We start from the raw sequence: 24,176 nt of genomic DNA, 5'->3' as shown, positions 1-24,176 counted from the left end.
CAAGCCAGGATCTGAGCAAAGTTGTGGTCCAGGCCCAATGCAAAATGCACGTGTGTCATATTCGCACCCTGCAGATGGCTTGGGGAGGTGTGCTCGGTTGGATCTGTAACCAGGGTTTGCTTTTGGAGCTCTCAGCAGTGTTCAGGCACTTGTGGGAAGCTCCAGCCTGATGCAGCACTTGGTGAAATGCCTGCTCGGGGCTTGGTGCTGAGCTCTGCAGAGCTTTCAGAAGCAGAAGGAAAGGCTGGTGTTGCTCAGAGCCGTACCTGAAGTTCTCTGTTCTCCCAGGAAATGATGAGGGCCTTTGGAAACCTGCCCATCTCGCATGATGTGGATGCCTACCCCGTGCTCTGTTTTCCTGCTGGCTCTCCGATGTGGAGCCAGAGGGATGAGCTGTCCCCAGGAGCCGGGATGAATCCTGCTGGGGTGCTCAGCTTTCTCTGAGACCATTAACACAGCAGGGTTCTCAGCTCCCAGAGATGCTCACAAGCTTTGGGCACGCTAATTAAAACCATTCCTGACATAAAAAACCCATTTTGCAGGAAGAAAGGAAGGACTTCTCCTTCCTGGCGTTTATGATTGCACGTATGAGTAACCTGGCCTTGCGTTTCTGGGGCATGAGGTCTTTTCCATGGCTTGATTTATGTGATTTAAAGAAAATAGGTTTCCTGCTCTGCTTCTCAGTAGCTTTCTTCCACTTTTCTTTCCCCTCCTGACCCTGTGCTTGTGGCCAGGAGAGGTTTCCTGGGTTTAGAAACAGCCTTGAAAGATACCCATGTGTGGATAGAGGCAGTGGCAAACCATCGAGGAAGGCTGCTCTGGAGTGGTTAAGGCATTTTGCTTTGGATATCTTTTTCCTCCTCTGTGTTCTTCCTCTCCATCCTCCTCATTAGGACGCTGTGATGATTATCTGCCTTAGCTAACCTTGTCCTTTCTCACTTAGCCCAGCCCCAGAGCTGTGATGTGGGTTTGTCTCCCACGTGGGGAGGGATTCTTTAGAAGGTATTACTGCTCTGTGTTGGGCAGCATCATGGGGAAGACCACAAGAAAGATTATCGCTTGCAGACAGCCTGTTTTGTGCTTATTCCTCCTTCTTCCAGCTGGAAGTACAGTGTGGACATACTGATACCTGTTGGGTTCATTTGTTGTGCTGAAGACTCTGCTTTTTAGAAAGATTGCTGTTACCTTCTGCCTCGAGGTTTCTTTAGCCTGCTTTGTAGCCTCAACAGTTTTGCCCATGCACCTATACCAGTTTGGCAATCCTGGGAATGCAGGGATATGGGTCAAAAGAGCCCTGCTGCTGCTGGCTGGCTGGTACCAGAGCAGCTTGCCCAGCATGGCAGTGCAGCTGCAGGCTGCACTCCGACCTGCAGTGGTACTCAGGGCTGTGTGGGTAGCCCTGTCCATCCCATGGCCAAATGTACCTGGCTTTTGTCTCTTCCACTAATGTATAATCAAACTGGAAATGGCAGGATGGCTGCCAGGAGATAAAACTGGTACCGGACCACTGCAAAAAAACCCTCCAAAATCAAACAATCATTCAAGTATCAGATAAAGGCAGCAAACCCCATCTTAGCTGCCTTTATTTTTCAGTTGCCCTTATTTTTTTTCCCCTGGAGCGGCCACATAGCTTTTAAAAGTTGGCAGTGTGACTTCTGCTGTGCTCTGGTCAAAAAGCCTTCTGCATGTGTTGGCTGGCAAGGGCGATCCCTGGGCAGTGGGCAAAGGGGAGTAGCTTTGCAGCCTGCATCCAAGCATGACTCCGTTTGACGCTGCCACCTGAGCTGGGACAGGCTGTGACTGCAGATTGCACCGCTCCTTCCCCAGCTTATCCCAGGCTTCTGATTGGGAAAAGGGCCCTTGCTCAGGGACTGTCAGGGAAGTGAGTTATAAAAGTTTTATTAGTGAAGCAGAAAGCTGTTTCCAGCCTTATTGTTCCTTGGGAAATAAGAGAGGAAAAGGCAGATTACGTTTTGTCTCTTTATTAGATTGGCAAATCATCTATAAAGCAGAAATATATTTGAACCTGAGCCCCTATGTCTCTCATTAATGCCAAGTCAGCGGCATCCAGCCAGTTGGATGGAGAGTCTGCATGATGGGGGGCTTTGAATGGGTCCTGTTATAGTGAGCCGGGTGCTGGAGAGCCCAGAGGAGCCAGATGTGAAGGAAGAAGAGGAGAGCCGTGAGCCTGGGCTCCTGCACTCAGCCCCTTGCATTTCCTTGCAGCAATGCAGCCAAGTGCAGACATTCAGCTGTGACAAGCTGCAGGGTGGAATAACTCAGCCTTGGGGAGAGCTGCCTGCCTGGTGGGTAGGTGAGAGCTTCTGTATGCTCAGGGGCTGTGGGCAGGACGCTGAGTGATAGCACTGAACCGTAAAACGGCCTTAAAAGTGGCAAGTGCAAGTCAAGCTATGAGGCTTAAACTGTTTTATCATGTCGTACACCAGGGCTATTAGTCCCCTTCTGTGCTTCCGTCAGGCAGCGTGGCAACCAGCAGTGAAGTTGTATCAGATATTAAACCCTGCTTTTGAGATTCCTCCTAAAGCAGAATGCTAAATCAGCCTCTTCATGGCATGTCACTGTTTCTTCTCCTTGCGCTGTTTCCTGCCTGGCAGCTTTACTTTTACTTCCATTTCCCTCTCTCATTTTCCATCAGCTCTATCTGTAACCATTTTGTGTTTTATTGAGCATGAATGAATGGTGATGCCTTTTAGATGAGTGATATGTTCATCTGAAGACGCTTGTTTAATAGAAGCCTCTGCTCAGCTGTTATCCCAATGGCGCTTTGTGTTTACCAACTGATTATTTCAGCCGGCTGGAATTTGGAGGTAAATGAATTACATGGAGGGGTTTTCTGCTGTTCTACCCCAGCAAAAATTCTGCTTCTCTTCTCACGGGATGTTACAGACCTGAAACACAGTTTGGAGGTGGTGTGAGCTGTGTAAGAGCTACAGCACTGCCCCTGGGGCTGAGTTTAACCTACACTTACCATGTGCTACCACCCTCCTCTTTAGGTAAAATGGGGTGTTTCTGCCTCCCTGCAAATGATAGCAGCTCCACAGCACAGAGGCTGTAGTCACTCGAGCTGCTGCTGTGTGGGGCTTTGGGCATTTGGGAATAAAGTTTTCCATCTGTGGGAGTAGGTTATGAATCCAAAGTCAGTAGAAAGGCTCTGGGTTTACCCTTGGTGCTGGAAGCTGTTAGCAACAGGGATGGATCCCCAAATACCTGCTTGTTGCAGGGTACCGCCGTCACCCTGAGAGGTACCCTGGGCTATGCAACAGCAGCATCCGAGGGATGCTGAAATGTGCCTCAGTTGTGAAAGATTTGGGTGTTCTTTGGCCTGAGGTGTGTTGTAGTGATCCCCTGCAGGTCTCTTGAGTTCACCCTGGGGAGGTATATGGCTGGGGTTTGGGCACTGGTGATAAGCAGGCTTACAGGCACAGCAAAGGCATGCAGAAAGCCAGCAAGGGCATCATTTGTCTCTGCCATGCTGGGGTGCGAGGCAGTGTTTGTGGGCAGGCAGGGGGGAAACCACAGCAGTGCGAGCTGTCTGGTGTGCTGCACTGTGGGATGCTCCTTTGATCCTCCCGGGCTCTTCTTTGCCTGTGTCTGAATTAACCCCACTGCCTCTGATCCCTGGTTCGTGCCACTGAGGAGCTGGGTTCCCATCAGTTCTCTGAAGCTGGTGATGGAGGAGAGAGGCCAAATCTCTTCCTGAAGGTTGACTTTTCTGTTTGTGCCCAGCTGGAGGGGACAGATCTTTTTGCCAGGTGCCTGCAGGAAGCCCTGTCCTGCAACTTAAGCCACAGAAACAGCATTAGATACCGATCAGTGCACCCAGCCACCCCCAAGGGAGCACCCTGGAACTTTTGGAGGCACATGTCTCTGCACTGGCTGCAGAGCTCACTGCCATGTTATGAGCAGGGGAAGAGGTGGGATTGCGTGTCTCATGGGCTCTCCAGGATGCATTTCCATGCCTTGGAAGCATTGTGCATCCTCCGTTGTCTGCGGCTTGTTCTCTTCTTGCTCCTCATGCAGCGGCTGGCAAGGGAAAGGGTTGGAGCTGGACCTTAAAGGTGCTCAGCCAGCCCTTTGCAACACCAGGACAGCACTGGATTTTCCCTTGTGATTCAGTGCCAGTAGCACCCTTATTCAGTACCAGAGAGCTTAGGGAAATCAGATACTCATGGCAGTAAATGTTCCTTTGGGACAGTGAGTCCCCTGGGGTCCAACCTGCCAAAGCAACGGGGTTGCTCCTGCTGGGAAGTGCAGAGGTGCTGCTGTTGAGCCTGGCCCCGAGCGCTCATATCAACATCTCCATCCCCTTGCACAGTAATTTCCTGACTGATGTGCTCCATTAAGGCATTACAGGAGCATTAGTTAATGAGGCGGTGTTTGAGAGCAGTGTTAATCTGGGCTGTCCCTGCTGCTGCAGCATGTGCATCTGGCCAGTGGCTTTGTGCATCCCACAGTCAAGCCAGGCTTGGTGGAAAGAGCTGCATTTCCAGAGCCCATCGCCAATAATTCATCTTCCAAACAAGCAGAGGTGGCTCACACTCACCCTGGTCCCACTTACTACAATGGCTGGGCTGGAGCTCCAGGGTTCGTGGCACACTCTCTGCTGCTGTTCTCCAGCCACATTTCTCATGCGTGGGCCACGCATCTGCATTCATGTCAATGGTTTAATGTGGGGAGCTCATCAGCCTGATTTCCCCCGTGGCTCTGGGAGTCAGCTGGGGCACCAGGGCCTCCCATTAGTGGTCCAGCCCGGTGCCAGATGGCGGGTGATGGCTTGTGGAGGCTCCAGAGCTGACGTGCCCCATTGTGCGAGAGCACAAAAGCAAGCTGGGCTGGATGGTTTGTTCTTCCCCCCTCCCCTTCTGCTTTTATTTTCCTTCACTGCTGTCACCCTCACAGCTAATTCCTGCAGCTCTGTTTATGTATTTATTTCATTGCACGGTGTGAAACTGCTGGGGATGTTTTCCATGAGGATGCTCCTGCCTTGTCCCACGCGGGTATCTTACGGGCTTTGCTATTTCCCACTTTTTATTCCCCACCTGAATGTGCATGTGGGGGGTGCAGTCCCATGTGCATCACACCCACCTGAAATCTCTGCTTGGATGATTTGGTGGTATAAACAAGTTATTAGGGTATCAGAGTGGGTCTCCCGGGGGTCCATTATGTGCCACAAGGTTTTGTTAGGGTAGGTTTAATGGCCATCTTGGATATTTCGGGTGTCCCAGCAGTTTTTCAGGTCTCTAACAGTCTGGGCTACAATTTGTTACTGAGCTTTCATCTCTTTTGTTAATACAGAGAGATGCCTATTTGGCGTGCAAGTGTTTCTTCTGATGAAGATGCACATTTCAGGAGAGGGAGCACTCACTCCTCAGGCTTGGTACAGGCTGAACATCCCTGTGGAGGCCCCCAGAAAATCAGGCTTATGGGGCTTCAGCTCTGATTTCCCCAGTGGGCTGCAAACACTGGGGCAAAGCTCAAGCTCAGAGCTCAATGTCAGTTAAAATGTCCCCCTGCAATCCCACTGCTCAGGCACAACATTTGACCTCTGTCTGCTCCCTAAAACCCACATCCCTCCTGCAGTGCTGCCGGTCCTTGACATTTAGCATCACTCCAGCCCAGGGAGGTTTCCACGCTCCTTTGTGCATCCCAAACCTTTAACAGTCTTCAGCTGAAATGAAATCTCATGATGATGGGGAGCTTAGGTGGGTAAATGTTGTTAATCCTGGCATCTGGATGGGGAACGCTTCGGGGAAGTGAATGGGGACAGCAAACGCATGAGCAGGGATGGGGATAGGATCGCCCTGTCCCACAGGTGCACCCACGCAGCAAAGCTGGGGACCATTTGCAGAAGGGATGTGGCTGTGTCCCTCCTCTGCATCAGAGCTGGGCAGTTGCAGGTTTGTTTGGCTCTGCTATCACTGAGAGCTTTTGAAGGCAAATATTGATACTTAAATTTGGACTGAGCGGCTGCTTCAACATCCACCCTTTCTTCTGGCTCTTGTTCCTTCAGCAGCAGCTGTGGTGCTGAGCCCTCCTCCAGGCTGGCCATTGGGTGCTGGGTTTCTTTTCAGGATCTCCCCTTGTCTTTGTCCCTGATGCTGATTTTTAGCTCCCAGGGGGTGTTTGGAAGCATGTGTGGGGAGCACAGGGAAATGGCCTGCCCCAACCCACCCAAATGACTTTCACGATGCACAAACACATAAAGCAGCACAAACATTGGGTAAAGTGTTAGCAGATTCCACAGCAGGAAATACCACAGGTTCTTCCCATCTCTTCTCCTCCCAACAAATCAATAGAGCTCCTCCTTGTAGCCCTGTGAGCTAATAGTTATCCTGTCTGTGAGCATCCCTTGGGAATTACTCTCTTTAAAGGCTTCCTGAGCCTCACTCACTGCTCTCGCCTCATGTTACCCAGGGCTCCTCTGCATATCGTGTTCCCATCAACGGCAGCAAAGGTGTTTGAGAAGAGAGGAGAGACAGTACCTGAGGTGATGGGTGTTTGATCTGTGATAAAAGGGCAAAAAGATGTAAATATCTGAATTACATATCTGGAATGCCTTAGCAAAATGTTCAGAGCTGAAACCTGGCTTTGCTTGGCTGCTTATGTTAAAATTCCCCATAGAAAGGACTTGGTTATTTCTCTTTGCCAGCGATAGATGCTTATGGAAGATACTATATTGGATATTGGATGATGGTAGATCACCAGTACATCGCTCTCCCATAGGCATGGGGAGGTTATTTTTCTACCATATAGAAACCTGCTGTTGTACACCATCTCACATGCAGGAAACACACCCAGTGAGCGCAGACCTCCATGGTGTGACTGTAGGTGCAATAAACTGCATCTCCTCTTTCTGTTGGTTTTCTTCCTTGGCGTGATACCCTGGGGTGTTCTGGTGCTGGTGATGCTTTCACGGGCAGTGTTGTCCCACCAGCATGTGTCAGTAAGGAAGCCCTGAGCCTGGAGCAGCACAGCAGCGCAATGGGCGAGTTGCCTCCTTGCCTCTCCACTCTTCTTCTGCCACCTCTTTTAAAGAGTCCTCGAAGGCAATGAGTTCAATTTGATAAAGTGGGCCCGGGGTGAGGTGTTGCTGTGGGTTTGGCAGATAAGCCTCCCTGCTTCTTATCAACAAGAAGCCAGTCCTCCCTGGAGAGCTGTTTTCTCTGGAAAGCATCCATGCTCCTTGGGTTCAGTGATGGTCTGGTGATAGCAAGGAAGATAAAGATGGCGAGATTTGTAACTGCCATCACTTCCTTCCTCTGTATGACCATTCATTTTCCCATGTCCTCACTTGTGTTTGTCTGTCCACATGATTCGGGATGGTGCTGTGTCTCCCAGTCATATTCAGGGGCACTGTGGGATATGTGGGGAGGAGAGGAGACTCGTGGTGGGTGCAGATGTGCTTCCGGATGGAGTGGCTGCTTCACATGGACCCTAAGAGCAATGTAAGCTCTCACCTTGTTGTGGGAATGGGTGTTTGGAGGGACTGTGGCTCAGGCGGTCCAGGCCATGTTACCACTCGTGCTGTGTCATACATGTATATAGAATCATTGAACAGTTTGGGTTGGAAGGGACTTTCAAAGGTCATTTAGTCCAACCGCTCTGCAATGAGCAGAGACATCTCTGGCTCAGGTTGCCCAGAACCACATCCAGCCTGGCCTTGAATGTCTCCAGGGATGGGGCATCCACCACCTCTCTGGGCAACCTGTGCCAGGGTTTTACCACCCTCATCATAAAGAATTTCTTCCTCCTATCAAGCCTGAATCTCCCTCTTCTAGTTTAAAACCATCATCCCTCCTCCTATCGCAACAGGACCTGCTGAAAAGTCTCTCCCATCTTTCTTTCTTGTTCTTGCACATGTCCACACGCTCCTGTGCACACACCGACAGGCGATGCTGGGGTACAACCCCAAGTGCATCCATCCCAGCGGAGGCGCAGGAAAGGAGTTAACGCTCTTTGGCTCTCGCACAGAAACACAATCCCCATCTCCACCGAGCTCCCGGAGAGAAATCAGTGAAAGCATCAAACCACACATCCTGTACAGTGGGGCTGATGCACCGGAGCTCTGAACTTTCCCTTTGAGGTGGGAATAGTTTGGCTGGCAGCCGGGAATGGGAAGGGGGACTTCCAGAGATAAGCTATTTTCAGCCACGGGGGCTCCTCGCCGCGGCATAAATAGCAGAGAGGAGAGCGCTCCGTCTGCGGTCGTGTGTCCTGCTGCCGTGGGTTTGGCCTATTTTCTGAAGAATGGCTGTAATTCAGCTTGAATTTCCCCTGGATTGCTGCCAGCAAAATAGGAAGCTGTTGCTATTGCCAAGGAGCAAACAGGAATTTCTATATGTAAGGCAGCCACAGGGATGAGATGACAGCTAATGGCTTAGCCGCTGCCAGGAGGGAGAGCAGACCTTGAGGAAGCTGGATTTTCTCACTGTCACAGCGGTTCAGTCCTTTCTACGTCTTTAATGTTATCACCTTTAGTCTGGATCAGGCAATGTCTGTGTTCACCATCAAGGGATGGGAGCAGAGGAGCACTCAGGATTTTGAAAAATCACCTGCATTTCAGTGAAATTCAGAGTTAAAATGAGCAGAAAGGAGCTTTCTATAGCGGATTCCATGGTCTAGAGCAGTCCTTTGTAATGGTAATTCTGTGCCTGACTTGCTCTTCATCTGTGCTCAGGTCCTTTGGCATCTCCTCTCCCCTCCCCGTATGCACAGGGTATGCTGAGTATTTCCCTTGCAATGGTGTGAGGCGGATCCTCTGCATCAGGTGATGGAAATCAGCCTTTTGGGGGTTGTTTTTCCAGCTGAATACCATCTTCAGACACCGCGTGCACTGATTCCACCTCCATTTCATTCCGTGGTAAAGAAGGGGGCAGTTTATCATGCTCAGTGCAGAACATGGACGTGGTGAAAGACACACTGTTCTGAAGGATTTAGAGTTAATTTCTGTTGGACAGAGCGCGCGTTGTTCACAGCACCCCCTCTCCAGGGCAGGGCAGCGCCTTCCTTCTGTGCTCTTCCTGCCTCGGGTCTACAGGGAGCCTTTACCTTGTGTCTTTGCACAGCTCTTCCCTGTGCTGCTGGGAGGTTTGCAAGTCCTTAATGGTTTAGAATCTGAGGGACAGGCTGAGAGAGCTGGGCTGGTTCAGCCTGGAGAAGAGAAGGCTCCTTAAGGGGAAACCTTAGAGCAGCTCCAGTGCCTAAAGGGGCTGCAGGAAACCTGGAGAGGGGCTTGGGACAAGGGCCTGTAGGGACAGGCCAAGGGGAATGGCTTTAACCTGCCAGAGGAGAGACTGAGATGAGCTCTTAGGCAGAAGCTCTTCCCTGTGAGGGTGCTGAGGCGCTGGCACAGGGTGCCCAGAGAAGCTGTGGCTGCCCCATCCCTGGCAGTGTTCAAGGCCAGGTTGGACACAGGGGCTTGGAGCAACCTGCTCCAGTGGAAGGGGGTCCCTGCCCGTGGCAAGGGTTGGAGCTGGGTGAGCTTTAAGGCCACTTCCAACCAAAACCAGTCTGGGATTCTGTGATACTACTGAGGCTCAAAGCTGTTGGACTGTGGCATGGGACATTGTCGAGAGGTACATCTGGGTATCACGGAGTCCATTGTGTGACTGCCCACCGCTTTTAACCAAAGTCTGAGTCTCTCTCTTCTGTGCTTGGGTTTTTGCCAAGTGCCAAGTTCTTTGTATGCACTGCAACACCTTGGGCCACCAGATTTGATAAAGAGATGCAGGGCATCATCGCAGAGGCAGTCCCACCTCCTCCAGGCACTCATCGAGCCACTGCCCAAGGGAATACCTCAGTCCACACGGCGGGCACTGTGATATACAGGCAGAATGGGCTGTAGCTCTGTTTTCTATGGCCTTGGTCATCCCAGCTGTGCAGGAGCAGCGCCAAGCACTTGCACAGGCAAAACTCAACCACAGCAGGGTTGACCCTGCAGCAGCAGGAAGGAGAGTGAAGAGTGAATCACCAGCACTGTGCTGTTTGCTGTCATCCTGATAAAAATGGCACCTTGCCCAAATCTTCTATAAATCACAGGTTCCATTCGGAAAGGAGTTTTCTGTGGTAATTAATGAGCCAGTATAAAGACATTAAATGGAGAATGTGTAGTGATAGAAAGGCTTATCATTCACTGAGCCATCTTCCCCCATGTGAATAACCACGAGGGAACAAAGGCCAAACTCCTTATAGACTGAAGTGCGCTATCTCTTGATAGCTGGGAATGAAGTAGTTCTCTGCACGTAACAAAGGCGCAGTGAAATACATTAGTAAACTAATTACAGGAGAGCTGGTAAAAACAGATGCTGGGGGTTTGGAGCTATTATTGGTGTGATTGCGAGCAGAAGAATGGGAGCTGACAACAAAAAATTAAAACCTGCATCTCATTTAACATTCATTAGCCTGTAAATCAGGACAGCTCCTGTCTGAGCGCGGCGCTGACGGCGTGTCATGGGCAGCCGTGATGAGAAGCTGCCTTTCCCTTCACCTTTTGGGATTCCTCCAGAGATGCTGAAGTGAACACAAAAACCTTTGGGTGGTTGAAGGTTTGCAGCGCAGGAGCTCTGAGAAGGGGTGTTTCTACCTAGAGATGCTGCAGGGCTGTGGAGGGGCAGGATCACGCCTCCTGCTCTGGTGGCTCCGTGCCTCTCCGAGCTGATGAAAAGCAGGATTGCTCGTCCGTGCTCGCTATCGGGAGGAGTTGGCTGCAAACAAAGTGGTCCAGGGCCAAACCAGCTGTGTGGGAGCTTCCTCTTATACCATCTCCATCAATATTTGGGAAAGGGATGGAAAACATTGTTATTGTACAACAAATCAAAATGGGAACTATGTAATTTGTCTTAATTGTGTGTGTCAGAGTAGGAAAAACACGAGGAGCTCCGGATGGGAATCTGGCAGGAGAGCCCAGCCTGCTGGCAGCGTGCTGCATGCTTTGCTTTGCCCTCACTGAGCCAGCCTCTCCCGGAGGGTTGGGGGGCAGCTTGTCCTTCATTCTCCCATTATTTCAGGGGTCTGCAGAGGCACTTGAGCAGGAGAAATCACTGGTATTTTGCAAAGAGCAAACGTGTGCTTTGGAGGAAAGCCCGGGATGGAGTGAGGTCCTGGAGAAGCCATTGCCGAAGCAGGGTGAGCTGTGGATGCAACAGGAGGGAGCAGCTTGTGGTGCTGGAGGGGAGCCCTGTTTTGGGGTGGGGGAGTCTCATGTAACGCTGTGGTTTCTTAAGAAGTCACCCCACAGAAATATAGGAGCCCTTCGTGGTGACTGTACCTCTGGGTAGTGTAATGGTGATGGATAACCTCCTCCTGCACTGCAGAATCACTAGCCCCATATGCAGTCCACCCAAGCAAATTAAGAGTTGTTTATGACATTCAGTGCTCCCCCTTCCCTCCAGGAGCAGGGCGGCAGGACCACAGGTTTGGCTTCACAAATGGTCGCCTCAGGATACACTAAATGCTGTCATGAGCCAGAGAGCAATTTTGTCTTGAAAAATTACTGCAATAGCACTCCCTGATAAAGGTCTCTCCTTCTTCACCAGAAACTTCTCGCCCTGAAACCAATTTGAGAGTGCTAAAGGGGCTGTTTATTAGGCGATTCCCCTGCAAACCAAGAGGGTGCTGGAAGATGAATAACCACCTTGGGCTGTCTGCTGTGTGTAGCAGGGGACATGATGGCCTGCTGCCATGTGCTCTGAACATGGAGGGAAGTGAGAAATTTGGTCCATGGGATTGCCCAGATGCGTCTTTCAAAGTGATTTATAAGGAGCAGCATTGCCTTATAGGCAGAGCGTGCCATTGGTACTCGAGGGATGATGCTGGATTTGGGTTGTGATGATGGGTGTCACTTTGTGTCCCCTGTGCCTGTCTCTGTAAAATGACTGATATGTCTATGGGAAGGGTTTGAGGATGCTTGGATGGCTGGTTGCTCACTGGGCTTCAGAGAGGGTGTTTGTGCTGACGCACTGGGACTCGCTGCTCCTTGTTTCCAGGCTGGGATGATTTCTGGCTGCAGCCACGTTGCAGGAGGTCCTGGAGCTGAGCAGGCAGCATTTGGGCAGTGCAGCTGCACCAGGGAGAGCATGGCAAAGAGCAGCTGATTTTAAGGGTAATCCTCTGGCATAGGCAGCTCCCCTGGCATTCTCCATCCTCCCAGGTCAAGATAGCAAGGGTGGTGGTGTGTCAAACATTGGGGATGCTCCACTGGCATTCTGTACTGGGACAGTGTGGGCACAGTCTCTCTCCAGAGGGACAGCACTTTGTGAGCTTTATAGAAATTGTGAGATATTTCAGTAAGCAACAGCCCTTGGGGTGTGTGGTCCCTCTTTGTTTCTGTGCATGGTGCAGAGACTGCATTTATCCAGACAAAGTCTTTCTCACTCATGGGAGAGTGCCCCTTCATCAACAACTGATGGCAGTGTAGTTACTTTTCCAATAAGTGAGCTATAATCAATACCATAAATAAACGAAATGTTCTTTAGGACTTAGGGAGGTGGGCTTGGAGGTGCTTGTGATTGAGCAGGAGAGTCTGGGTGTGCTGGTGATGGGGTGCCCCTTCAAGGGAGCCTCAGGAAGAGGAGTGGAGCTGCAGCACAGGCGGGTGAAGGTTTCCCAGGTACCACGATAAAGTTCCTGCAGGTGCAACCCATCCTTCTCCTCCCAGCCCTGGTCTTTCACTTGTGCAGGGTGGGCAGAGCAACCAGGGACCCCTGAGCGTGTTCCCTTCGACTCCTGGTCTGCAGTGGAGACGACTTCATTGCTTTCATGGTATGTTTATCATCCCTGCACAGAAGCAGCCCCTGTAGGGTTCTGTGCTTTTCTCCACTTGCTTCTCAAGGCCCCAAAGCAAACAGTATATCAGGGATCAGTAGAGGCCATGGGTGCTACTCGTTGCCATGTGGCAGGGAGGTGACCTGAGCTGGATTTGGCTTGCAGTCATTTCACGTTATGCAGAAAATTGGGAAGCCATAGTCTCAGAGCAGCCAGGGATTTGCCTCCTGGTGGACCCAGAGTTAGGAGGTAGTAGCTTATTTTTTTCCCCCTCCTCTTGTATCTATTGCATGTTCTCTCTCATGGGCAGCTGCTGTGTCTCATTGCAAGGCGTTAGCTCAGTTGTCTCCCTTTTATCCTCGTCTCAGGAGCTTTGGGCAGGGGGAGGAAAAGCCAGACCAGGTGGAGACGTTGTTCCTCAACCAGAGAGGTCCATCTGATGGGGCATCTTCTCAGCCCTGTCTGAATTGTTTCACTCAGCTCTGACTGAGTGTGACAACAACCGGTCCAGAAGGATGCAAAATACAGAGAGGGTGGAGAGCCTGAACTATCCTGCTCTGAGCAGTCGTACCTGCTCCGGGGGGAGAAAACCACAGCCAAAGCAAGAGAAGAGTAAGCATTTGTTTGCAAACATTGCAGGTAAGCATGCAGGACTGAGCCTCTTTCCCTCTCCATCAGCACAGGGTGAGATGGGGCTTCCTCCCTCTCTCATCCCAAATGAGCTACATTCCTCCAAAACATCTTCCTTGCTTCAGACTCTCCTGACTCTTGCAGCCCATTTGCTTTTGAGATCTGAAGGCCAACATGGACCATAGAGATTTGGGATTTTCAGCCCTATGATTAGCGGGCAGGATTTGCCTCTGCGCTGGGAGAGGCATGGCCGGTCTTTAATATTTCCCTCCCTTTCCAAAGCGGAGAGAAAGGCGATTTTTCTTCCCTTTAGATGTGAGCGAAGGCCCCAGCTCCTGCTACTCCTGGCGAATTAAATAGATAAATGGGCGGCGCTGTTGTTCACGCTTCACTATGCACAAAGCGACTTGCATTCAAAATTGGGCTCATGGCAGCGCAGCGACAGCCTCGCACAATAGCGGCATTAGACACGCAGGGCCGGCTCGCGGGCGCAGAGGCTGCTCTGCAGCTGGAGCCGCCACCGGGCTCTTGTGATGGGGCTTCTTTATCTGTCTGAAAATGCATCTTTAAAAAGAGAGACATGGCAGTGTCCTTAAAGACTTGGGAAAACGGCCCTGCTTGGAAGCAGGGGGAAGAGAGGAGAGGATGGGATTTGTGGTGTCCATACGCCCCCCACCTTTTATGCCTGCTCTTTCTAGCAGGCAGCTCTTGCATTTGCAGAGTGTGGAAGGGACCTGTGTCTGCAAAGCCTTCACCTCCTGAAAATATCCACCTTCTTTGCAAATATTCCCCATCAGGTTGCTAACTTAATGGTGAAGGACTCCTAAGCCAGGAGGGGATGGAAGATTTAATCCCTGTGCGTGCTTTGGGGCTGGTGGCTTGCAGGGAAAGCGTTTGGGAAGGAGTTGTGGTGCCAAGGAGGGTGGGTGCTTAGTAAATCTCATAGATACCACAGGTTGGTTCTGCTGGAGCTATCAACCTGATTTTACAGTGGTTTAGGTTTGGGTTTAATTGGCATGGTGCTCATTCTGTTTTAAAATGACCCTGGCTTCTGCTAAACCAATGGGAAATTCAGTTTTATTAGGAAGTTGGGAAATTCAGGATGAAAATCAGCAGCTGTCACCATCATCAGGATGGAACCCGTCTTGGAGGGATTGGCTCTGCCCATGGCTTGTTCTGTGGCATTGGGCAGACCATTTGCCTCCCCCACTTCACCATGATCACTTGTAATGGAGCTAACGAAGCCTGCCCTCCTTGGTAGGGGCATCTAGGATCCCAGGTACTAGAAGCATGTCCTCATTAAACTCTTGCTCCTTGTAGTGTGTTAACTTTGAGGCATTTTAACTTCGTGCCTTCATTGGAAGAGGTCTGAATTTAACAGGTTAGTGACAGAAATGTGGAGAAGGGGGCTCACTTGTGGGCTGCCTGGTGTCAGTGGTGGTGGTGATGCTCAGCTTCTCCCCAGCATCCTCGTGTGTCAGAGCCAACCTGGGTATCTGTCTCCTCCTAAGTAACGTAAAAGCAAAAAGCAGGACTAGCTGAACTCCCTAAATACTCTCCTAACACATGCTTGGCACTGAACCTTTCAAGTCTTCTCCTTGTACCTGCAGTTGATAATAATGTTTGTGTTTTAATGATTCCAACAGGCCTGGGATTTGCTCTGACATACCAAGTTAATGTTTTCTTTTTCTATATCAAATCTAGGTCAATCTCCAGCTTAGCACTAATGCTGTACTGAGCAAAAAAGGATTGGCCACTAATGGTTTCAATTTAGTTTTTCACAGAGTAGAGAAAATTTCATTCAATACCTATTTTCATTTCCATTCCTGTGGCCTTTCACAGGGCCCATTAGGATGGAGGCAGTGTTTGTGCTTTGATTAGGGGAGACCCAGCAAAGTCTTTTGCCAGAACGAATCCTCTGTGAATATGGATGAGGATGAGTTGCTGCTCACCTGTGCTGTGTCTGTAGGACTTGCCTTTGGAGGCTGCATCCTGGTGAGGGTTAGGTGATGGGAGCTCCCAGGCATGGGGGTCTCTTTAGGGAAGAGCCTTACGTGTGATCCACCCTCACCCTGGTTGAGGTCCTCTGTGATACGGAGTGGGGGAAAGAGAGATGAAGACTCACTCCTCTACCTCATGTGTCAGTGTGGTTGTAGACAGCTCCATCTGAATCTAGCCTTGACCAGCATCTTCGAGATAAGGTTCACCCATGGCTGCAGTATGGGAGGGCTGCTAGGACCATTCCCCATCTCCTGTGGGACCATTGCCCATCCATTCCTGTGAGCCCATTTTGGTTTGTCTTTCCCTGCGCGGAGCAAGGACTCTGCTGTAGGAGTTTGTTACAGTCAGTTGGGACGTACATAAAAATCTCAAGTGGGTCAGCAGAGATTTAGCCCCTCCAGGCAATGCTCTGTAAAGCACTTGTGCTCCTATCCCTCTCCTCTCCTTAGACTCAGGGATTTATCTGCAGGCTGAAAACAGCATCGCAGGTAAGCAACACGTGTTCGAGTGTTGTTGCTGTTTTACAGGAGGTGCCGCAAAAGCTTTTGTCTCTGCAACTGTAAATAAACTCAGAAACCTGTTTTAAAAGTAGCATTTTGTAGCTCAGTGCATGAATTTTTAATGCATCTTCTGCAAACCAGCTGGTCTTGGCAAGGGTCACAGTGTTTCCTAGGCATTTAACATAAAACTGTGCTTCAAAGCCACATTATAGGGTCGTTGAAGAGTAATATTTTACTTAACATCCTCATAACTGAATTATTTATAACTTCCCATGTTTTATTCATGATAAATATTAATACTAGTGTCTTTAAGAGTGGAGGTTATTGCTGCGGTTTTACCTGTAAGAGGTGATATTAGTGAAATAAAGGATTGGCAATGAATTCTGTAGCCAGCAGAGCGAAGTCTGTGCCGGGGCTGCTCTCATTCACACCTCCCTCCTCTTATCAACCCTGTCAGCCACCGAAAAACCTCAGCGCTGAGCATCTGTACATTTGAAAGGAGTTTTCCTGCAGGCATCTGAATCTCTGCTGCTTCCCCCCCCCCCCTTTCTTTCTTTCTTAGAGGTTTGTGTCCTTCTAATTCATTCTTGGATTTATTTCTTGGTGCGAGTCCATACGCTTTGGTTGCAAGATGCTCACCCTGGCCTGGGTCTCTGAATGGCAGCCTTGAAATGTTCTGCAGGGTCCCTTGAGCCCTCCTGCCACAGGCACCCCTGGATCCCTCATTTTTTGGAGCATCCCTTGTCAGCTTGGAAAGGGAATCAACTGGGGTGGGAGAACCTCCAGCAGCCTTTGTGCTCCTTCCACTTCATGGCTGAGTGCTCTGCGCCACGAGCAGTCTCATTTCAAGGCTTGATCTGTGTGAATTGGATAAATTGCCATTCCACCACTGGGCTCCATCCCTTACCAGGATATTTGCATTAGCTTTCATCTTGGGAAAGCTATCATTTTGCGTGATTTTTTCCTTGTGCTGGTGTGTTCCCATCTTGCTGGAGCGTGGCACAGCCACCTCCTGGTCCTACTCCAATCAGTGCATCCCACTGTGTGTGTTGCTCCTTATCCCATCCTCACAGCTACAGAAACCTCCCCATCCCTATGGCCATGCAGGGCCAGCTCTTTGCTCTGTGTTGCTCCATCAGCTTAACAAACCTGCAGTGAGCGGATTGAGAGCAGTGGTTGTGAGAGCAGCGCGGGTTAATGCAACACATATTTAATGTATGATTGCTAATGGCCATCTCCCATCTGCCTGAGCCCAACTGGAGTTTGCAGATGAATGATTAAGCTGCCCTGACACATATGCAGCTTGTTCCTTAGCAGAAGTACATTCATTATACTTGATGCATGTAAAAGGCGATGAGGCTTTCTTGCTGGGGAAAGGGGTATTATCGAGCTGGGGTGGCAGAGCAGGGGGTTCTCTTGGAGTTTATTTTGTATGATAATGTGAGATCTTCCTGTGGATGCAGCACTATAAATGAATCATGAGCTAAATAACCACTGGGATGCTTATTAGCTTCGAATATGTTTATTGCAGAGTCAACAGGCAGCACCTTCCAATTAATTAATAGTAATAATTACTGTATTATTTATGTAGCTCTAACAGCATGCCGGAGTCCTTGTGCACAATGGTTACAGCTGTGGCTATGCTGGAACAGGCTGGTCCGCATTCACCCCGTGCGGGCACGCTGAGGTTTGTCATTAGCTGTTGTGTGGTCCCAACCCCAAAAGCTTTGGTTTGCTGCACTGCTGAGCTCTTGGCAGCTGCTCCTTCTATGGGCCGAAGCCTGTTGCTCCGCAGCATGGAGATGTGGTCGTTCCTTCTGCAGTGCTGGGAGGCAGAGTCTGGAGTGAGTTGGAGCATCCGCCAAAGCAAAGTGGAAATCAAGGGCTGTAAGTTTTACTGAAGTATCCGGGACCACTTTTGGTCAAGGTATTTAAACAAAATGAGTTCAGGAGTCAAGCTGTGCACATCAGAAGTATATTTACAGCAGGTAAGACATTGGCAGCAGCAGAAAGGATAAACTTCTCTTTTCTTGGATCCAAAGCCCACTCAGGCTGTGGAGCACAGCTGATAAGTGCCAAGGCAGTGTCTGTGTGTCTTGCTGCTCCTGTAGACCTCACTGTGGAGCATGTGTGTCATGGAGCACTGTCTTCTGCCCTGGTTGAGTCAATCAGTTTAATGTGCAGGGGCAGACACTTGGCAAGAACTTGATGCTGGTCTTGTTTCTCCATGCAGGAAGTGAGGCTGCAAACCAGTCTCCTGTTTTTGCATTGCCATCCCATTTGCCAGCTCTGGGAAATGCGGATGTTTCTAGGTCACGTGAAGTTCTTGACAATGGATCCCCCTTCACATGTGAATATTTTTGTCTCTCTTATTGTCTTCCAGCGATGTCCGACTTCCACATCCACCCTCAGAACGCAGTGGTGGAGGAAGGTGGTGTAGCAAGATTCCAGTGCCAGATCCATGGCTTGCCAGAGCCGGTCATCCTCTGGCAAAAGAACCGCATGCCAGTCAACACAGACAACGAAAGGTAGGACATGTACTGCTGCTCTTTCTCCAGATGGAAAAAGGTGGCTAGGCTTGCTGTTGCTCTCACAGTTGTGTTAAGACACAGTTAACCTGGGCTGAGGGTCTTGGTCAGTGTTCCTGCCATGGAAGACTCTTTTAGTTAACGTTGTAAGGTTTCTGGGCTCCTTCTGGGCAAACGCCATGTTGAAATACTGCATGTCTCAGGAGAGGTGGGTAAAGCCTTTTTGGGGAGGGCCAGGGCTTTGCATTGACCTTCCCTGATCAGCCCTGTTCCAGGTTTACTTTCCAGCATGAAGCCCACCCAGCAGTCCTAGCAGAGCTGGGTAGCTTTGACGTCCGTCATCCCTCTGTGGCTCTATTTTGTGCAACTCTTCCCAAGCCAGATCCATGACTTAGGGTCTTTTATGTGGGTCCTGAACTCTTACAAGCGCTGAATTACACCATGACCACTAGAATTCCCTTCCCAGGTGGACTCCCCTGTGTGTGGCAGCAGGGGAGCTCTGCAGAGAGCATCTCACAGGGCATTGGGCTGCCGTTTCCCAATGTAATCCTCATGTGGAAAACCCCACTGCCCCCCCTTCCCCAGGCTAAACCCGGGGCGGCACGTCCTCGCTTCCTGTGTTTGACAGGCTGCTCCCTGCGTGTCGGAAACATCCCTCATCAGAGGGATTGATCATCAGAGCAACCCGAGCAGCAATGGGACCTGGCAGCGGGCAGGTGGCAGGAAACGTGTGCTCCATGCCGGCAGTCCCAGCTGTGACTCGGGAGCTGCACAACCGATGGTAGGAGACAATCGGTTGCAGCACACCTCAGTCGCAGATTGATGTCCGTGCATTGGGAATAGGTGAAACCAGGAAGCTGTAAATATTCTCCTGAAAGCCTCTATTCTTAAAAATGTCAGTTCTGCAGCAGAACGTGGTTGGGTTCTTTGGAGGCAGGAGAAAACACGAGGGCTGGAACAATGCCTGACCTTTTCGGTGTTGTGGTGAACTTACAGTAGAAGGACCCAAGAGGCCCAATGCTGCCATGGAAAACTGCAACTGTCAGGTTTTGTTTTTCCTCGTGTTTTTCATCTGACTTTTTTTTAGCCCAGCACAGGGTTGATTTGTCAAACTTGATCTCCTCTGAAGGCTTCTTACTCATACAGGTTCTACTCTGGGGATGTGGTAGAGCAGGGCAACTGGTCTGTGGTGGTATCAGCAGATGTAAGAGCTGCAGAACTGGGCCTGATGCCTTGTGTGCATCCCAAGGAGATGGTGCAGGACAGGAGAAGTTCCCTTGAAGCCCTTCATGCATTATTGTTCCTTTCCACTCGGGCCCATGGTCCCAGGTGTGGATATAGTCAGAAGTGTGAGTGTGACCAGAGCTTCTTTCTCCAAGGCTGAGGAGCCCCAGGACTGAGGAGCCAAGACTTTTCTCCAACCCAGAGAGCCCCGAGTTGTGCTCATCCCCCTTGCTTCTCCTCCAGGGCAGGAAGCTTGCCCAAGCCCTAGAGGACATGGACTAGGAGCAGTTTCCCTGCATTCAGTGTCCTGATTTTGAACAGAGTTAGCTTCTTGTAGGAGTAAAGTTACTGGGGAAGGTTTTTATTGTCAGCTCAGTAGATGAGTCTGTGACACCAGTGGGCCTGGATGATGAGGGTTGCTTCTCTAACTGAACTGGATTTCTGCATTAATCACGCTTGGTGCATTTCTGTATATAAAGTGTATATAAATTTGTATGCTGAGTCTTGCACTTGAAGGCTTTGAAGGCAGAATAATAGCTTTGGAATTGAATCTTCTAATGCTGTGGGCAGATTGTTAACAAAAATGAAGGCTTCTTGTAGTATAATTCATCCAAAACAATGGGCATTTTAAAGTCCCAGAGAGATTGCAATCAACTTGGGGACGTTTCAAACTGATTGCTGTCACGCTGCCTCCGACACCGAGCCGCGCGTTCGGAACCCAGCGCAGGGTTATAGGCACTTAACCATATGCTGATAGGGAAAAAGATGTTCTTCATCTTCCAGACGGAAATGGATTATTAACTCATCACACTGTATTGACTTAACCACCAGCCAACTTAAACACACGGTTGCCAAGCAACCTATAATGTATGTATACATGTGTGTGTATGCATGCATGACTTAAATATACCTATGGTTTAGATATAGAAAGTATTTATTGATATTTATGTGTGCCCACTCAATAACTATTTTAAACTCACCTTTCTGTGCATTTGAGATTCTAAGGTTATAGGGATTTGACTCCCGGGCCAGGTTGGACAGGGCTTGGAGCAACCTTGTCTAGTGGAAGGTGTCCCTGCCCATGGCAGGGAGTTGGAACTGAGTGAGCTTTAAGGTCTCTTCCAACCGAATCCAGTCTGGGCTTCTGTGATTCTATGACAAGCATGGGTTGCCGGGATGCAGGGAGCCAGCGTGCCTCAGCTGCGTGGCTGTGCAGCCTGCTGCCACATCACGTCCTGCTTTGCAAGGTTTTGATTCTGTTTTTCTCTTCCCACAGGTACACACTGCTTCCCAAGGGAGTCCTCCAGATTACAGGACTGAGGGCAGAAGACAGTGGGATTTTTCACTGTGTTGCTACCAACATTGCTAATGTGAAGTTCAGTCGGGAGGCCAGGCTCACCGTGTCAGGTTAGTGCCAGTAAATGCTGTACTGACTTCTGCTCTTCTGGACCAGGACAGTTTAAGAGAGTTTCAGACTAATAGCACTGAGAAGTGTTCCTCTCTCCAGCCATGACACCTTCCTTCTTCCGGATTGTTGTTAGTTCCTGCCACATCAGCCCATTTGATAGCAGATAAATGTGTCTCTCTGCCTGTAAATCACTGCCAGTTTCTGGGTAGCAGGAGGAGGGTGAGAAAATGAGCTACAGCAGCTTTACATTAAGTAAATTCTTTTGGAAATGTGGAATATTCATCATTTCCTTATGAGACCTGCCCACTCTGGAAGTAATTGCAGCACACAGGGTGATCAATTATTTATCTAATGGGGGAATTATGTTGTGTAGGCTGTTAGCATTGTATTGTAACCAAAGCAGGCTAACCTTTCTTTGGAAGATGAGAAGGAGAAGCTCTGAGCAGCCCAGGCTGAATTTTGACTTGGTTCTCCATCCACATCTGAAGTTAGTGGCTGAAGCAGGTTTTCACTTCTGAAAGCTCCAGCTGAGGAAGTAACAGTGCCTTATGGTCTCCTCTCCAAAATAATGGCCAAAACCACGTACTTGCTGTTTGGTTTCACTGTGCCAGAGGTAGGATGTGATGAAGCTATAAGGGCAAACCAAAGCAACCTACATCCACGCTTTGCGTGTGCTCAAGTTTGGCCTGCTGGTGAATGCACACAAAATGTCATGTGGAAGGGGTGACCTTGGGTGCAGAGAAGGAAGGATTAAAGTGCAAACACACTGCCGTGTTTCCATACCCGCTGACCTACCCATTGACTGTCCGCTGTTAGCTGTCTGTGTGGGACCCAAGCTGATCTCTTGGAGCCCCTTCAAGCAATAACTCCTCAGCCAGTTTCTAAACCTGGTGTTAGGTTGTCACCTTGTAGTTATACTTTCTTCACTTGCCAGTGGTTTTTATTTAAAACACTATTAGCTTCACAAGTCTCTCTTGATGTTTCAGTAGCTGCTCCTAGCATGAAGGAAGTGGGAAGTATTAAGTCAAATCATACAACCCAAGCAGCCAGGAGTGAATGACACCTTTGTGCTCTCTTAGAGAAATGCCTTTGATATGTTCAACCTCCTTGTATGAAAACAGGATAGCTTGCTTGTCCTGGACTTCAGACATTTGTGGGTTACCTTCACAGAAGATGAGTGCCAAAGAAGTAGTCACCAAAGGGTCTTTCTCCTTGGGCTGTGATTCTCCTGTCCATCAGATACACAGAATTGCTGGTACCCAGTGGCTGGAGGCTTCCCAGTGTACACTCATATCTCACAGCCTGCCTTCACCCTCCAAAATGACTGCCTGGCCAGTGGTTTGGAGTAAGAGACTAAACAATTGTACCAAGTGTCAGATTAGCCTCTGCCAGCTGTAAAAAGGCAGCATGTGTGAAATAGGGTGAAGCTGAGGAAAGACTGATGCTGTGTATGTCAACTCTGATGGGGAAAGAAAGCAGGTTAACTGCTTCTGAAAGACCTGGGAGGTTTTGGTGCTTGTTGCTAATCTGTTTTCTTGATCTATGTGAGCAGTAGACATGTAGAGAGAAGAAAGAACAGTAAATTATCAACGTGGTGAAGTTCTTTGTGTCAGTTTATTGGTCTGAGTTATTATTCCTCACAAGGCAGAAAGTGCTCGTTGTTCTCATCTGACCATCCCTCACTTCAGATGGATATTTTCCAGGTTTCCTGTCTGTGAAACATTTGTGGTTTTCCTCTTTCCTTAAAGCAGTCTGATGATGAATATGGGCGCCATGTGTAAGTGTCTGTTGAAGGGCTTGGGCTGCGCTTCAGTGCCTGCATGTCAGCAGGGCTGCCATAACAGGATGTTTGCCTGCTCTCAGCCCATGGAAAACCCATTGCACTGGGTCAGTGCAGGTTTATGTTCTGTGGTGTTTGCTAAGAGCACACAAATATCCGTTAGAGCAGGACAGCGGGTATGTGCTACCATATTAAGCCTAGACTTTGGCACACCAGCAGAGGCTACGGTGTGCTGCAGACATTGCTTCAGTGGTGTGGGTGTTGTGTCAGTAAATACTGAACTAAAGTGAGTGCTGTTGTGCACATGTCATTAGGTATGATGGGTTAAGTGGTAATCTTGCAGATCTTTCCATCACCTCCCCCTCATGTAGAGGGGTAAAGGGAATGGTGCTTTCTGGTCTTCATCGGGGCAGGAGGGCTCCCTTGCTTCTTAACAGCAATTTCAGCCATTGCTTCACCCACAGAGAAGCACCAAGTCTGTCTCGTGAGGGCTTCTGAGCCCTGACTGGGGAAGGAGGAGAGAGAGGATGGAGGTGGGCTCTGGGAGCCTGTGTCCTGCAGGGACTAGAGAGGAGGAGGAGGGTGATCCCCCCCATGGGGGATGAAGGCGCCTGCTTGCAGCACTGTCCTTCCTCTCCCGGCAGCAGTGGAGGGGCTGCCGGCAGCAAACAGCACGGATGTGTCTTCCAGTCCTCCTGATTGAGTATTTTCAAGTGCCTGCTTAGCAGAGGTGCTCCCGAGGGGCCGCTGCCTCTCTGCACTGACACCTTCCCAGCGCGAGCTGCGCCTCTCTCTGCTGCTGTCCTTTTGATCAAGATCTAACAGCCTGTGCCAGCAATGCTCTCGTCCCTGCTAGAGTGCCTGTCACTCCTGTCGGTGCCGGGGACCTCCCCATCCTCACTGCAACTGCTGCTGGCAGGGTCCTTGGGGACCACGTGCATCATTAGAGCCTTTTTCCCTTTCAAACTAAATCCTCCCCGCGTTGCCCTGAACCCTGCTGTGCCCCAGCAGCACTCGCCTGCCACGAGTCCTTCGTCCTGTCACTCCTTCCTTCCTGACCCTGCATCAAAGAGCTTCTCTGGTTGGAGAAGAAAACCTCCTACTCCTCAATGGTTAGGCATGGTCAGCCCCTTTGCATGGTGCTGTGTCTGGTGGCCACATCCCTGCTGGGTCACTGTCCCTTCTGGCCCTGGAGCTGGCCCTGCCATGGGCATTGGGATTGGCAGTGTTGGAAATGCCACTTCAGAGCTGGACAGGGTTCAGCCAAACACCCAAAACCATGAATGCCTATTTCAGACTCAGAATGTAAATCACACTGTGCT

At 49.9% G+C, this 24,176-nt stretch overlaps 1 protein-coding gene across 1 annotated transcript in view; it reads left to right on the top strand.

Moving 5' to 3' along the window:
* The window catches only part of IGDCC3 (immunoglobulin superfamily DCC subclass member 3), a gene marked incomplete at both ends in the record, with an annotated part of 96,537 nt that overhangs the window by 38,926 nt on the left and 33,435 nt on the right, over window positions 1–24,176 (top strand). The window contains 2 exons of the mRNA XM_080626760.1: window positions 18,298–18,442; window positions 20,943–21,073. Of these exons, the coding sequence (XP_080482886.1) occupies window positions 18,298–18,442; window positions 20,943–21,073 (276 nt within the window). The remainder of the gene's footprint in view (window positions 1–18,297; window positions 18,443–20,942; window positions 21,074–24,176) is intronic.

The sequence above is a fragment of the Psittacula echo genome (assembly GCF_963264785.1).
Source record: "Psittacula echo genome assembly, chromosome: 10".
Classification (NCBI taxonomy): domain Eukaryota; kingdom Metazoa; phylum Chordata; class Aves; order Psittaciformes; family Psittacidae; genus Psittacula; species Psittacula echo.
Note: the sequence above shows the minus strand (reverse complement) of the source record. Positions and strands in the feature narration are given on the sequence as shown.